This window comes from Hydra viridissima, unplaced genomic scaffold, assembly GCF_058129835.1.
Source record: "Hydra viridissima isolate aposymbiotic clone 2 unplaced genomic scaffold, HvirCarnegie_v1 scaffold_1, whole genome shotgun sequence".
Classification (NCBI taxonomy): domain Eukaryota; kingdom Metazoa; phylum Cnidaria; class Hydrozoa; order Anthoathecata; family Hydridae; genus Hydra; species Hydra viridissima.
Window position 1 is genome coordinate 23,137,034 of NW_028324300.1, and position 15,981 is coordinate 23,153,014.

At 29.5% G+C, this 15,981-nt stretch overlaps 2 protein-coding genes and 1 pseudogene across 3 annotated transcripts in view; 2 read left to right on the forward strand and 1 right to left on the reverse strand.

The window, feature by feature from the left end:
* LOC145191802 (uncharacterized) overlaps positions 1-6,216 on the forward strand; it is a 53,216-nt pseudogene extending 47,000 nt beyond the window's left edge. Inside the window, exon 11 of the transcript XR_016449129.1 lies at positions 5,639-6,216. The product of XR_016449129.1 is annotated as an uncharacterized LOC145191802 (transcript). The remainder of the gene's footprint in view (positions 1-5,638) is intronic.
* LOC145183507 (uncharacterized) overlaps positions 1-15,981 on the forward strand; it is a 297,046-nt gene that overhangs the window by 20,846 nt on the left and 260,219 nt on the right. The gene's annotated exons all lie outside the window — the stretch shown is intronic.
* On the reverse strand, positions 9,525-10,166 carry LOC149893973 (uncharacterized). Its single transcript, XM_090076716.1, has one exon. It carries the CDS (start codon positions 10,164-10,166, stop codon positions 9,525-9,527), a length of 642 nt encoding a protein of 213 aa, XP_089932842.1.

Consider the following 15,981-nt stretch of genomic DNA (forward strand, 5'->3'; position numbering starts at 1 on the left):
GAAAATGCGATTGCTTTATTTTTAAAGAATATTTCATCGGTTCGTTCACGTGCCACAAATTTAAAAAAAATTGATGAATTTGACCACTTTTCTTTTTTCATTTACAAAACGCCATTGAGCATTTCTAGCTAAAAATGCTCTTTTTTCTATGAAAACACGGGAAGAAATTCTTTTGAAGAAAGTTTCAATAGCTGAAAGGAAATAGTAAAGATTTTTATTACATGAGTTTTTTCGGTCTGTTTTGCTAAGGAAATGACTCTCATGACTTTCAGCATATTATAGAGATTCAGTATTTTACTAATTGTAGCGTAAATGATGTTAGTATCAGTTGTGTTTGTTATCTATTTAAATGGATTTATTTGTTAGCCTCGTTTTTATGATAAACTTTAGTTTTAACATATTTTCGATTTTGTGAGTTACTGTTTTCAGTGTCAGTTTTATTACTTCGTTAAATTTCTATGAAATAGTTATTAGTTATCAATTTGTTAGGTATCAATAGGTTAGTTTGTGTATAAGACAATTGTAAATGTTTATATTGAAAAACATTCATTTTCCTTGGAAATTTGAAACCGTAAACATTACTTGTAGTATTGCTTGTGTGGTTTGACTTGAAATGATTTAATTTTATGCTTTCATTGATCCGTTGAAATTCTTTGTGAAAATTAGTTTTCAATGTGATAAAAGCCCATCAGCAGAATTTTGAAAAATAGAATCATTTACACTTGTGTTTTACTTTACTAGCCTTCGAAAATCAACTTCGTTCGGCCTTATCATTATATCAACTCTAGAGGGCGACAAATCCAAATAACCTCTTATTCAATTTTTATGTAAACTCTTTTGTCTAATCAATTCTCTCCCTCACTAAAATACCCCTTCCCCACCCACTCTATACTCACTTTTAAAGCTTTACGGATATGTCACTTTTTAGTATATTGGAAGAGAAGGAAAAAAATCTATTTCTTTAAAAATAAATCCTTCCATTTTTTTAGGGAATAACTTTTCGATAATTTAAAACCCACATAAAATTAAAAATCAAGAGAAACATTGCAGCCCCTTTTAATCAAAGTTGCACCCTCCTAACCCTGTTCTTGATTAAACTGAAACATTCTATCCCCCCCCCCCCCATCCTTAAGACATGAAGCTGTGGGCCAGCAATTTCTTACCCATCAAGATTTACAGTAGAGTGCAAAAGTTGATAATTAGCTAAATTTTTCAAGTTTTTTTGTCATAACTTTTTGACTTTTCATTGAAGATGAATGAAATTTTTAACAATTGCTCTTGTAATGTGATCGTATAATTTACTCAAAAGAATGATAACTTGTAATGGAAGGTAGAAATTCAAATTTTATTGAAAACGTAACCGTGCAAAAGTTTATAAACAGTTCCATGACCATTAAGAAAATCAAAACTTCATTAAGAAAAATGTATTTATAATAAAATTAATTTACTGGAGATAATATTTAACTTAAGTTGAATTAAAAAAAAAATTGGGAATTTCTAAGGAATTGTCACGAAAAAAGAAAAATTTAATAATTCGCGCTGTAGAGAAGAAGATTCTTATAAGCAAATTTTTGAGCTTTGAAATGTGGCTAAATCAACAAATAATGTGCCAGCTAAGAAATATAGAGAACAAAAGACATTTGAAAAAATTGATGACTTTAGAACTTTAGTTTGTAGATTTAATTTCCTCATTCAATATGTGGTCTCCTTTAGTCAGACTGACTACTTTTTTATGATATTGATCTAAATTTAAAAATGAAAAGCCTCACTTTAAAATTTCACTTGAAAATAAAATGTTTTATCTGCATTCTGTACATTTTGAGTTTTTGGTTAACAGAAGCAAACTCTTGTTTACCAAAAAGGTCGCTCTTATAACTTTAGATAGAGAGGTAAGAATTGAGTTTTGAATTTTTTATTATAAAGCAAATATTTCTCGGTTTTAACAAAATTGAAAACAAGTATTTTTATTTGTTTGAAATTAAAAAAAGTACAAATGCTTCAATCACGTTCTTACTTTCAAAAATTGTAATGAGAAGCGCTAAATATTCTCAGGAGAACTGAGAATATATAAAGCGTACCGTGACAAATAGAGGAAAGAGAAAGATTGCAGACTGTCCTTCTACAATCCACGTTCGAGTTTTCAATTACAACTGAACCCTCACTCTGGATGAGTTTTCAAACAACTCTGTTTGCATTTTTTAAACTGGAACAAAGCGAATATATGAAGTTACAAACTTATTGATGAGTATCACTAAAGTGACTGCAGCACTTCAAGACTCTGATCGTCCTCAGCACTTTTGAGTTCATCTTGTTTTGTTTAACGAAAACAAATGCTAAGTATGAATTTTTGCTCTGGGAAGATGTTTTGCTGATGTTGACCTGCTGACATTGACTTTATAAAGGTATAAAAACAAATTGTGTTCGTAAAATCGCAGCTATAAACAAGCACTAAGAGCTATTACAACCGTAACAACACTTTAAGTTAAGCATCAATTGTTGACATTTAATCGCTGCATTCACCTTGGCTTTAAGCTCATAATGTATTAGCTACGAATAATGTTCGATTTTGAACATTGCAAACCGAAAGCACCATTTAAAAAAAATATAGGGTAGATCAGGGTAATTTGAGCACCTTGGAAATATGAGCATACCTAAAGATTTCGTAGATGTAAGCATTGAAGTTAAAGTTGCTTTGTATTTTTTGAATCGACTTTATATGGTGATAACAGGAATCAGTGAAATTAGCGTAAATTTATAAGCAGTAATTAGCGGGTATTATTTAACTAAAACGCTGTTAATTTTTTTGCATTTTTAAAATAATATCGTCACGCACGAATGTATCTGTGGCGCGAAATTTTGGTGCAAAAATATGGAAAATAATTTTTTTATAAAGAAAAATATATTAGCCAAAAATCTGTTCCGTTTTTGTTTGAAAAACAATGCATAGAAACATTTAGTTTTTACTTTTACTTAAAGATGCCATTTTTGTGTAATATGAGCATGCTCGAATTGCCCTATGTTTTTCATTGCAATTACCAAGTTTAAAGTCCTAAAACAGCAGTGGTTTAAATTAATATTTGAATAAAAACAAAACACGGCAAAATATTTTATTATTTTAACAATAATAAATATTCTTCTGTAATTTAAATTCAAAGAAATTTGAATTTTTATCGTTGAAATGTATGAGTTGTTAAAATTGAAAAATTAACGAACAATTTTTTTTTTTTTTTTTGCGGAAGACATCGTCATATTGTTTTAACAATAAGTGGTTTAAAATTTGATCTTTTAATGATAAGTTTTGTTAATAAAAAATCATTATATTCCAAAAATTAGTTCTATATGTCAGGTTGATATTTTTTTTGAGCTAAATTAAAGTGCTCATATTACCGAGTGGTATTGGTAATATGAGCACTTTTGTGACTTTTCTTAAAATCTTTGTGCTTTTTAAAAAAAAATTCGGATTCGCACAAATATCTATGTAAACAATGAGTAAGGATCCCTAAAAGTTGTTAATTCGCAAAAATTTTGGATCCAGCATAAACATTTTTGAAAATATTCCAATTTTCGCTTGAGATGCTCATAATACCCTAATCTACCCTATTAGATTAAAATAGATAGATAAGATAGGGTAGTAGCTCTTTCTCTTCTAAGCCTGGTCTCTTTTTATTTATTTTCTTGTAAGCAATTTCTTTCGATGAAAAAAGACTTAACCGCTTAAAGAAAGCTCATCGCTGATATTCTTGCACTTTCAGTTTGTAGGCGCTGTTTTTTGGAATTATTGACAGCATGGTTTTTAACATTTTTGTGAGTTGTTTATAACAAATCTTATAAAAAATCCAGAAGGAAACGAAAGATCAGGTATTTAAGCAACCTGTTAACAGCGCAATAAATGTTGCGGACTAAAACAGTTTGCACCCTACGATAAATGACTCGTTCGATTACTCCTTATTTGTATATCAAGAAACTCAATTCTATATGCACTAAATTGGTTTCTGCTCTATCGTCAATACAATCCCCCTCATAAAACTTTAAGGCCTTCAAAACCTAACAAAAATGTATTTTTTTATCCTAAGAAAAGAGAAATGGAAAAATTCTTTTAAAATGTAAGTTTTTATTACTTTGAGAAATCTTTTTTTATATTAAATATATGAGGGGTGTATGGGAAAATTAATTTCCATTTTTTCGAAATTTCAAAAAGATTATTTGGCGACTTTTTGTTATTGCTTTGTTAATCAGATTGTTATTCGATGTTGGGTCTTTCAGAAGAAATATTAGGGTGTAGCTGTAAAGAGCTAAAAAGATCTTTTGATATTTCTTGACCTTTTGTAGCTGCAGCGTGAAATCTGTTTTTTTATGTCTCAGAAAATATTTTAATCTCTCATTTCTACTCATTGTTTTGGATTTTACACTGTTAAAAAAAGTTTAAAAACTTCAATCACGTTCTTACTTTCAAGAATTGTCATGAGATGCTCTAAATATTCTCAGGAGAACAGAGAGTATTAAGAATATAGAGATTCTCAGGAGAACTTAAAATATTTAAAGCGTACCGCGACGAATAGAGCACAAGAGAACAATTGCAAACAATTTTTCTACATTCCACGTTCGAGTTTTCAATTACAACTAAAACCCTCACTCTGGGTGAGTTTTCAAACAACTTTGTAAGCGAATCGACGTTTTTCAAATGAGAACATCGCCGCAGGAGTTAAGTTGTTTCATTGATGAAAATCGCAAACTTCCATTTTCATTCTATTGTTTATATTAATTTTTGAACGAACGACGCAAAAGAAGTAAGTGTTTTAGACTTTGTTGTTATGTTGTTGTTAAAATCAGTTTTGAGCAGAATATATTTCTATTAGTTGGGTTTTTAGGGAAAAAGCGATTGAAAGTTCAGTAAATACAATACTTTTATGTTTCTTTGTCTAAAGTTAAATATTTGAAAAGTTTTAGTTTTTTTGGTGACATTAAAATGGTTTTTTCGATATTTTTTCTTTTCAAAACAAGTTTGAAAGTTTAATAAAGATTACCATAAGAGAAATGGCTTTTTATACGTTACTTTTGGTGTAACAGTTTTAAAATATAATTTCCGATCGTTCTTTATTCGACTGTTACCGCTTTAAATTGACATACTTTTAGTTAACTTTTTTATAATACTTTAAAATATTTTTGTTGCTTCAGCAAAGAAATAGAAAGCGAAAATATTTTTATTTCAGTTTGAAAATAAATTATTTTTGTATCAAAAATCACACGCGACTTCTAAATAAAGTTGAGCGCTGTTTTAATACTTTTGGTCAAGCTTCTGATTGGCTGAATTGTTTATCGTATTTCTATTGGTTGAGGCGCAACCAAAGTTGAAAAATGGCGTACGACAAGTTTCAATAAATATTTTTGTTTTGTATTTCGTAAATTATTTATTTGTTTAATAAATATTTAGTAAATAAAAAGTATTTTTTGAACTAATTTGTGATCATTTGAACTGTTTTGATGTTTTTTATAAAGAAAATAATATCCGTTTTATATTTATTTAACACGATATTGTGTTTTCAAATTTTTGCAATTTGGTTTTCTTGAATAATTGTTGTTGCAAATAAATAAATATTATTAATAATATTAATATGTTATTATTATTCTTCTTCTTCAGGTGAATTCAAGATGTTCATGGAATGCTTCTTTGAAGTGCAGGCGTCGATTACCGAGGACATGAAAAGATCAATCGATGAACGAGAATGGGGTATATGGATGCACAATGGAAAAACTGCTCATGAAGTTTCACATGAGAAATATTTCATGGAGAAATTTTTAGACGCAGGATGCAAGTTGTTTGAATTAAATGTTTATAAAAAGATTTTATCTGAAGATGAGAAAAAACTTATCATTTTATGTTCGACCAACGTTCGTGATGTCTGGTTATATCATCCAGTGAAAATCGATGGCTGGACACCGAAGCATAAGATTGAATGGTTGTGGATAAACATCAATGATACTTTGGTATCAAAGAACGATTTCAAAGGTTTCTTCCTCCCGTGGATTCGACTCGCTAAAGAATTATTTCTTCACCTTCACGACGACACGAACTTCATCGACGACATTTGTGAATGGCTTCGTGGTTCGAACTTCAAGCAGTTGGAGATCAGTTACCGTGGAAAAGATTTTTATAACATCGAAGAGCTTAGAGTAAGAAACACGAAAAAATGTTAAATATGTTAAATAAAAAATAAATACAAATGTAAATATGTAAAAAGTATATGTAATACAAGAAAGTTTTTATAACATCGAAGAGTTGAAAAAGTTGAAATGATACGAAATACTTTTGATTGTTTAAATATTTTTTATATGTTAAATAAAAATGCAAAATGTGTAAATAATTCAAAAAGTTATTTATGAAATGAAATATAAAGTAATTTTAAAAGGAAAAAAAAACGATTTTCTTTTAAAACATAAAACGTGGAAAAAAATGTAAAGATTTTCATTTTTATTTGGAGTTTTTGTTGCGAATATTTGTTGTTTATTAAAACTTGAAGAAGATTTTTAAGTACTACTAATGAGAATAATTTAATGTAATAATAATGGAAATATAAAATAATTAGGTTGTTTTTTTTGTTGTTGTCAATGGTAACAGTTATGAAAAAAATATTCGAGTTTTTAAGATGAGATTCGATAAATTTTTAGAACGGAAAGTTTTTTTTGATGTTGATAAAAAAAAAAAATTGGAACTCGGAAAATCGAAAAACAAAATTCTAGCGAATTTTTTAAAAGCTTCGAACGGCGGACATTTTTTTTTTCTTGAAGGAGGAAGGCGGTTTAAAATTTTTTTTTGTTAAAGTAGTATAATTTTATTAAAGTTATTTGATTTGTGTTTTGTTTCGAAAAACTTTCGGTTGTTTTCAAATCAAGTTTTTTTCAACTCCAATCATTTATGTTGGCTGATCTCATTTTTCACGTAACTTGGATCAGTTTACATTTGCCGTTTCCATAGCAACTAAAATGACCTTTAAAAAAAAAAAAAAAAAAAAAAAAAACTTTATTCTTATGATCATAAAAATTATGTCCACGCTCTCAAAGAGGCGTTGTTTCCAATGTTCGCACCCCACGTTTTTGAACTTCCGCTCACCTATATGTTTTTTTTATCATATTCTTTTCGTCGTTTTTTGACTTGAATATATTTAAAATTTGTAAAGACAAACAGAAGAATGATGTCAAAAAAAAAAAGTATACATTTGTATAGGGGAGACCGGGGCTAGTTGCATCAAAATTTAAAAAACTGCATTTATCTCCTTAAACTTTATTATTTCAAAATTTTTTTTTTCAGGGTTATTAAATAGATCTTAGTGACATATTAATCCATCATCGATAAATATAATATAAAACTAAGTTTTTCCGCAATAGTGAAACAAAAATGAAAAAAAAGATGTTGCAACTCACCTTGCATCGGGGCAGGTTGCAACAGTGAACAGGGTAAGTTGCAACACAAAACTCTAATAGTATAAGCTTTGCAGAGTTCACAAAAAAATGACTTGTTAATGTGTAATTTCTGTTTGACAACAAAAATTTAAAATTACAATAAAAGAAAGTAGTATTTTCCTTGAGCTGCAATAAAAATTTTTATGCTACACTTCACATATACCTGACTTGTTTAGTAAACTATACACTGTTTTTGAAAAAAAAAATTTCTCTTAGTCAGATAAACAACAATTAAGTTTAAAAAAAGGCAAGAGGAGGATTTAGGATATTTAAGTTCTGTTTTTTTTTGTTTTTAGGATATAAAAACACAATAACATTTTGATTGAAAAACAATTTTTTTAATGCAAAAAATTACATAAATTCCATTTTAATTCAACTTAAATGATTTTTCTTTTGTTTAGTTTTTTTTGTTTATGTTGAAGTATTAGACTTTCTCTTTCTTGAACTTCTTTTTCAGCCATAAACTTTGCTGTTTTACTGGAGTATTAAATTAATCTACTTATCCAACTTAACCTACATCATCATTTATTTATATAGGAATGATTAATGTAATTATGCATATATGAATGCATGTATATATATATATATATATATATATATATATATATATATATATATATATATATATATATATATATATATATATATATATATATATATATATATATATATAGTGTTATATGTATATTATGTAGAAATTTAAATATATAATTTTATAGATAATATACATATAAGATACATGTATATATACATAATATGTAATACATAAATATATATACATATTTATGCATATGCTTCATATATATTATATACATATACAACTTATATATACTTAACTTTATCGTGTAATTATGCATATATGAATGCATGTACTAAATATTTTATTTTCAAAGTACAAAATATTTTATTTGACTTTTTTCAAAAGTAAAAAGATTTGAGTCACAGGTAATATATTTATATTTCTTTAAAATTTCAAACTTTCAAACAATTTAGCACATCATTGTATATTTTTAGAAGTATGATGAAATTAAATCCGAACCTGCCCAGGCCACCAAAAATAAATATCACAAATTAATTATCACAAATATTTTTGTGCAAAATTTGTATACTTTTGTCCCATAGTGCACCGCGTTTTTGACACAATCCTAATCTTAAATAAACTTATCTCATTATCCAGTAAATCAACACCTCCCATACTTTTATTATATTCAGAAAACAAACAAGGCATGGGTATGGAAATTTTCTATCGGTTTATTTTTTTTTTTTAAATCTTTTATTCTATTTTTACATCACTGCAGTCGCCATTGCGACAACATTACTGTCCTGAATGTATATATATATATATATATATATATATATATATATATATATATATATATATATAGTGTTATATGTATATTATGTAGAAATTTAAATATATAAATTTATAGATAATATACATATAAGATACATGTATATATACATAATATGTAATACATAAATATATATACATATTTATGCATATGCTTCATATATATTATATACATATACAACTTATATATACTTAACTTCATCATGTAATTATGCATATATGAATGCATGTATGCAGGGTGCTTAAAAAGTTTCCGCACTCAGTATTTACGACGTAAAAACACGTAGAACAATCATAATGTGCCAAAAGTTTAAACATTTCTTCTTGATAATATACTAAACAACAAAAACAAGTCAGATCTCAAAAAGTCCTCCTTTCCCCTTGATACACGTCCTTAGGCGCTTGGGGAATGCTTCAACCACGGCGGACACCATATCATTGTCAAGAGTGGCCCATTCTTTTTCGAGTGTTTGCCGTAGAGAGTTCAAATTTGGATGACGAACAGCTCCAACCTTGGCCTTCATAATTCCACAAATGGAATAGTCTAGGGGATTAAGATCCGGGCTGTTTGGAGGCCACTCTTCTTGTGTGATGAAACCCGGAAATTTGGCTTAGCACCAATCCTGGACGAGCGTTGCTTTATGGGCTGGGGCGGAATACTGTTGAAACGTCCAAAACCGCTGTCCGAAGTGTGAATACCTCTGTCCTCAAAATATCATCCAGGTAGTTTTGAGCTCTGATTTTCACTCCTTGATCGACAAAAACCAGTGGCGTCTTGCGGTCTCCTGTAATCGCTCCGAAAACCATCACTGCTTAGGGGTGAGCTGTCTTTGAAGCAATTCGACCTTTCTGGTTTTGCTTCTTGAACGTTTCCAGCAATTATCCAGTCATTCTGATGGTTCACTAACTGCTCGACAGTGAAGAGAATCGTCGAAGCGTTCGCCGTCTTCTTGAATCGCTTGAGAAGCTCCTTGCAACGGGCCAAACGAGTGGCTTTCATCTGATCAGTAAGTCCGTGAGCTTTTTGAATTTTGTACGGGTATTTTCCGAGCATTTTGTAGACGATTTGCCGAACTGAACCTTCCGAAACCCCTTCATCCTTGGTCATTTGTCTCATCGATCGTTTTGGGCTGTACCGAATCTTGTCGCGGATTTTTTTGACAATTTTACCCGAAGTTGCAGTTTTTGGTCTTCCAGAACGTCGACGATCATCAATGGAACCAGTTTCTTCAAGTCGCTTCAAGCAATCTTTAACCGTACGCCGCGGAACATTCAGAAGACGAGCGATCTCCGATGCTTTTATTTTCTCTATAGCTAGCCTCTCGATTGCCGGCCGCAAATCTCTTGATTTCCTCATGGAACATAAAAACTTCAGTATTAAAAGATATTCAAAGATTAGAGAAGAGCATAAATAATGCAGAAAAATAAACGGTATGCTTTAAAATAAGAGAAATAACGTCGTTGCCAGAGGAGTGCGGGAACTTTTTACGCACCCTGTATATATATATATATATATATATATATATATATATATATATATATATATATATATATATATATATATATATATATATATATATATATATATATACATATATATTATATATATATATATACATATATATTATATACATATACAACTTATATATACTTAACTTCCTTATTAAAATTTTTGTTTTTGTTTACTGCTACACTGTTATATAAAAAAGTGTCCATTATTTTAGAAAAAACTAGAAAAGTGCGTAAAATCAGCAAAACCCGCAGCTAATTTATGATTTAACTTACCCCAACCAATTTGATGCAACTTACCCCATAGGTATCATAATCCCTCTAATGGTTGTAAATAATTATTTATATTGAAAAAATCAATTTTTTTTTTCTTTACGTGTTTGGAAAGATTATTTTAACTTACCATTACTTTATTGTGGTTATATACCTCTAAGTTTATAGTAAAACCCAAAAAAACTTCAAAAACGAAGTTTAGATTTTTTTATCGAAAGAAAAAAAATATCAACAACTTTTGAAATTTTTTTTTAATAACTGTAAGTTTTTTACAGCTGACGTGTTAAAGTTATAGTTATATTGTTTAAGAAAAACTTAGGATAAATATACAAAACCATTCTTTAAACCGCATTGTTGCAATTTATCCTTGTTGTAACTAGCCCTGGTCTCCCCTACTTTACAACTAAAAATTCGTAAAGTTTCTCATGTAGTTTCACCAGCTCAAACTAGGAAATGTCCGGGTCTTGATATAAACTGAACAAGACCAACCCGAACGGGTATCGGACACCAATAAAAGCTGAAAAGAATTTTATCGGACTCCGATTACCCGAGCGGGTATTACCCGATAACGCTTACAAATCGGGTAGTTGAAATTTTTCATGCCTGACTCAATCTTTCGGGTCATTTAAGTAATCGGTACCCAAAAGTTACTGATATTTTCGGTACCCAAACCCAATTACCTATTAAAATGATAATTCCCGAACGGTTCTGTCGTGTATTCTGTGAAAAAGGTCCCTTTTGGTCTAGTGGATCTGATTGATTGTTACAAAAAGTCATAGGTAGGTTAAAAACAACAAATACGATCGTAAAGCATCATTGTGTGTTTTCAGAATTGTTTCTTTTTCCGTTTCTTGAAATGATGTTAGATAGATTTTAAATTTTTGAAACTAAGATCGGTTAGGCACGTCCGATTTAAAAAAGAAACATTTCGAAAATGTTAGCCAGCTAGTTAAGTGCTCTGCCATTACAAAGTCAAGGCAATGTTGATATTGAAAACAAAGAAGGATGTGAACGTGAAAAAGAAAATCCAACACCTTTTTCAGATCCAGATGAACTGCCTCCCCATGAAAGTGAAGCCGAAAAAACTGGTTATACATAGTTAAATACAACTAGTTTAATTTCTTTGCTTAATGCTTGTATATTTTTTCACAGGGTGCTAATTACTTTCAGGCATTGCTTAAAGTTGCAAAGAATCAAAAGACAATTGGAAGCATTCAAAGTTTTGTTTAAGATTAATTTTAATGATATGGTTAATTACTTTTCCAAATTTTTATTAAATTTGTCATCTTAGATGGCCGTTCAAAACTGAAGCTTTCACGTAATCAAGGAAGTGAGGAAGACAGAAACGCTCCTTAACTTGGCAGTATTTCCGGAAACCAACTGAATCTGAAAAAGGAGCTCATCAACTGTTCATGATGCGAATAATGAAACAAAATGAGAGGGAAGAGTTGCGAATAATTCCAAAAATGAAAATAGATGTAATTATTAGACATAAACTCAGTAAAAATTGGTTTAAGTATGGAAAACTTTCTGCCCTTAAAGTCTTTTCACCCATGAAAGTCTAACTTTTTAAATTCTCTTTTATATTTTTCAGACCAAAACACGGAAAATTCTTGAAAGCCAAGTTCAAAGAAGTCATGTTCAGTCTCCAGAAGTTGGCCAAGGATCTTGAAGTAGCTGTTAAAAAGGTTCTTGTCAAGTTTGTTTGGCAAAAGTGGTGAAGAAGACTCCAAGGTTAAACCATTCCTCGTCATTGACAGACTTCGGCATTCAAAACTTGGATGCTTCTCTTTGAGCTTCATGCATCCAAAGAAGTAGAAGAAGAGCGCGACTTAAATGAAAAGTTTTAGCCATCTATTTCACTTGCACACATATATATTTATACTGTATTGTACACTTAAATTTACGTAAACTTTGTTTTTAGTATAGAGTAGATTTTAAAAATTTAGAAAATATATATTAGATATTATTTTACCTTTAACATTTTGTTAACATGATTACCAACAAAACTTTTCCCCTTGTCTTTTGCTTTTCCTAATGAGTTAAGTTATATATGTGTGTATACATACATATGTATGTGTATGTATGTTTTTTGTATGAATATATATATATACACATACATACATACATACATACATACATACATACATACATACATACATACATACATACATACATACATACATACATACATACATACATACATACATACATACATACATACATACATACACACATACATACATACATACATACATACATACATACATACATACATACATACATACATACATACATACATACATACATACATACATACATACATACATACATACATACATACATACATACATACATACATACATACATACATACATACATACATACATACATACATACATACATACATACATACATACATACATACATACATACATACATACATACATACATACATACATACATACATACATACATACATACATACATACATACATACATACATACATACATACATACATACATACATACATACATACATACATACATACATACATACATACATACATACATACATACATACATACATACATACATACATACATACATACATACATACATACATACATACATACATACATACATACATACATACATACATACATATATACACACACGCACGCATACACACACTTTAAAGTATATTATCGATATACTTTAAAGTGTGACAAGAAACTTGACAAGAACTTTTTTAACAGCTACTTCAAGATACTTGGCCAACTTCTGGAGACTGAACATGACTTCTTTGAACTTGGCTTTCAAGAATTTTCCGTGTTTTGGTCTTAAAAATATAAAAGAGAATATTTTAAAGTTAAAGTTTTGTTTCCCATTTATAAACTTTTTTTTGACTGACTTTAGTTTACACTACTTTTACTTTTTTATTTGAAATTTGATGTTTAGCAAAGGATATTTATAATATATATACAGCTGCGGACAAAACTACGTGAACGATTGCAAATAGTTTTTTTTAATGAAATTTTCAATGTCTTAAAATAAGTTTATAGTTTAATACTATATATGGTTGGATAGAGCGTTTTTTGCTCTATAAGACTGTGTAAAGTGTATTCTCTAATAATTTGTTTAAAATTAAACATATCTAAATGTTCAAAAAGCATCAAATATTTTGCGCGTCAAAACCACGTGAACGATTTATAAAAGCGTCATTTTTGATGCAAATTATATTATATTCACATCGAAATCAGTGCTTAAAAATCGTTCATGTGGTTTTGGTATTCTAAGAACTTACAATCATTTAAATTTCTCAAGATTATTCTGTTTAACATCAAAAAATTAAAAAAATTAAACTATAATGGTTCGTCAAACTGATTCAAAAATTGAAAGCTTGGTTTTGCGTTTGCGCAAAGAAGAAAAATGGTCCATTGGGCAAATTGCAGCTCATGTGAAGATTTCAAAAGGTGGAATACATAAAATTATACACCGAGAAAAGAGCAAAAAGATCGTTTAGAAAGGTGGTCGTCCACGTATTACGGATAAGCGGTAATATTCCTTTAATTTTATTTTTTTTAATATTTAATCTTAATAATATTAATGTTAATGTTAATTTTAATGTTTAACATTTTATTTTTTAGTACTGATCGAAAAATTGTGCGAAAATCTCTTAAGAATCCACACGAACGATTCAAAGGCGTTTAAACGAAGGAGGTCTTTATGGGCGCAGACCTGCAAAGAAACCATTCCTTAAGCCCAGGCACGTCAAAGATCACCTACAGTTCGCTAAAGATCACTGAAAATTGGAAAACAGTTTTGTGGTCGGATGAAAGTAAATTTAACATGGTTTGCAGCGACGGTCGAGGTTATGTTAGGTGTCCAGTAGGTAAAAGATTTGCAAAAGAGTATACAATAGGAACTGTAAAATTTGGGGGTGGCAATATAATATACAATCTGTGGGTGGTCCGTTGTACCGTGTAAACGGTAAAATGGACCAACTACAGTACAGGGAAATATTATCTAATCAAATGTTGCCACACGCTTTAGAAAAAATGCCTCACAATTGGGTTTATCAACATGATAATGACCCTAAACATACAGATTTGACTGTAAAAAATTGGCTCATAAATAATAGCATAACGGTTTTGAAGTGGCCTGCCCAATCTCCCAACTTAAATCTAATCGAAAATTTATGGATTGAAGTTGAGCGACGCTTGGGAGGTCGCAAATTTCAAAAACCGGATGAACTTTTTGGAGCCGTACAGTATGAATGGGAGGCATTACCAAAACAGTTACTAGAAACTCTTGTAGAATCTATGCCAAGACGGTGCAAGGCCGTTATCGATTCTAAAGGCTATGCAACTAAATATTAATGTTTGTTTTTTTTTAGAATCTATTATTTGTTGATGTTAGTAAAATTATTCTTTTACGTTTGTATAATCGTTCACGTGGTTTTGTCGCGCAAAATATTTGATGCTTTTTGAACATTTAGATATGTTTAATTTTAAACAAATTATTAGAGAATACACTTTACACAGTCTTATAGAGCAAAAAACGCTCTATCCAACCATATATAGTATTAAACTATAAACTTATTTTAAGACATTGAAAATTTCATTAAAAAAAACTATTTGCAATCGTTCACGTAGTTTTGTCCGCAGCTGTATATATATATATATACTATATGTAATATAGGTATATATATATATATATACTATATGTAATATATATATATATATATATATATATATATATATATATATATATATATATATATATATATATATATATATTAACTAGCACAACGTTTTTTTTTTTAACGTTAACATAGTAACGTTTGTTCAGAGTAGCTGGGGTTGTCCTTAATGATCACCGCAGCTCACTTCTTCCACATAATGCAGCTCGTCTAATATTTCTTAAGTACACTGATCAAAACTGATCAAAGACTAAATACTATTTCGAAACTGATCAAAGACTAAATACTATTTAGTTTTATGCATATAGATTAATTTAGTAAATAGAAAAAATTCGTTTATCAATTATTTTGTTCTGTTATATTGTTTTATTTATATTGTTTGAAAACTTTTCCTTCTTTTTTAATAAAAAAAAATGAAGTTTAACAGAAAAAAGTTGTCACTTGGTATTGAAAATGGTCAACATTGTTTACCATTTCCAACATTGTTTGATTTACAGGATTTGGGCTCCTGTAATTTGCTTTCAAAATTCGGCTCTGGCTCCGGTTCCGGCCGGATTTGTCGATTTAAATCCGGCAAATCCGGCTCCGGCCGGATTTGGAAAAATTGAATCCGGTACAGCCCTATATGTTTTATTAGGTTTAAACTTTTACACTGAGAATTTTAACTGAAATATAACTGTGTTCT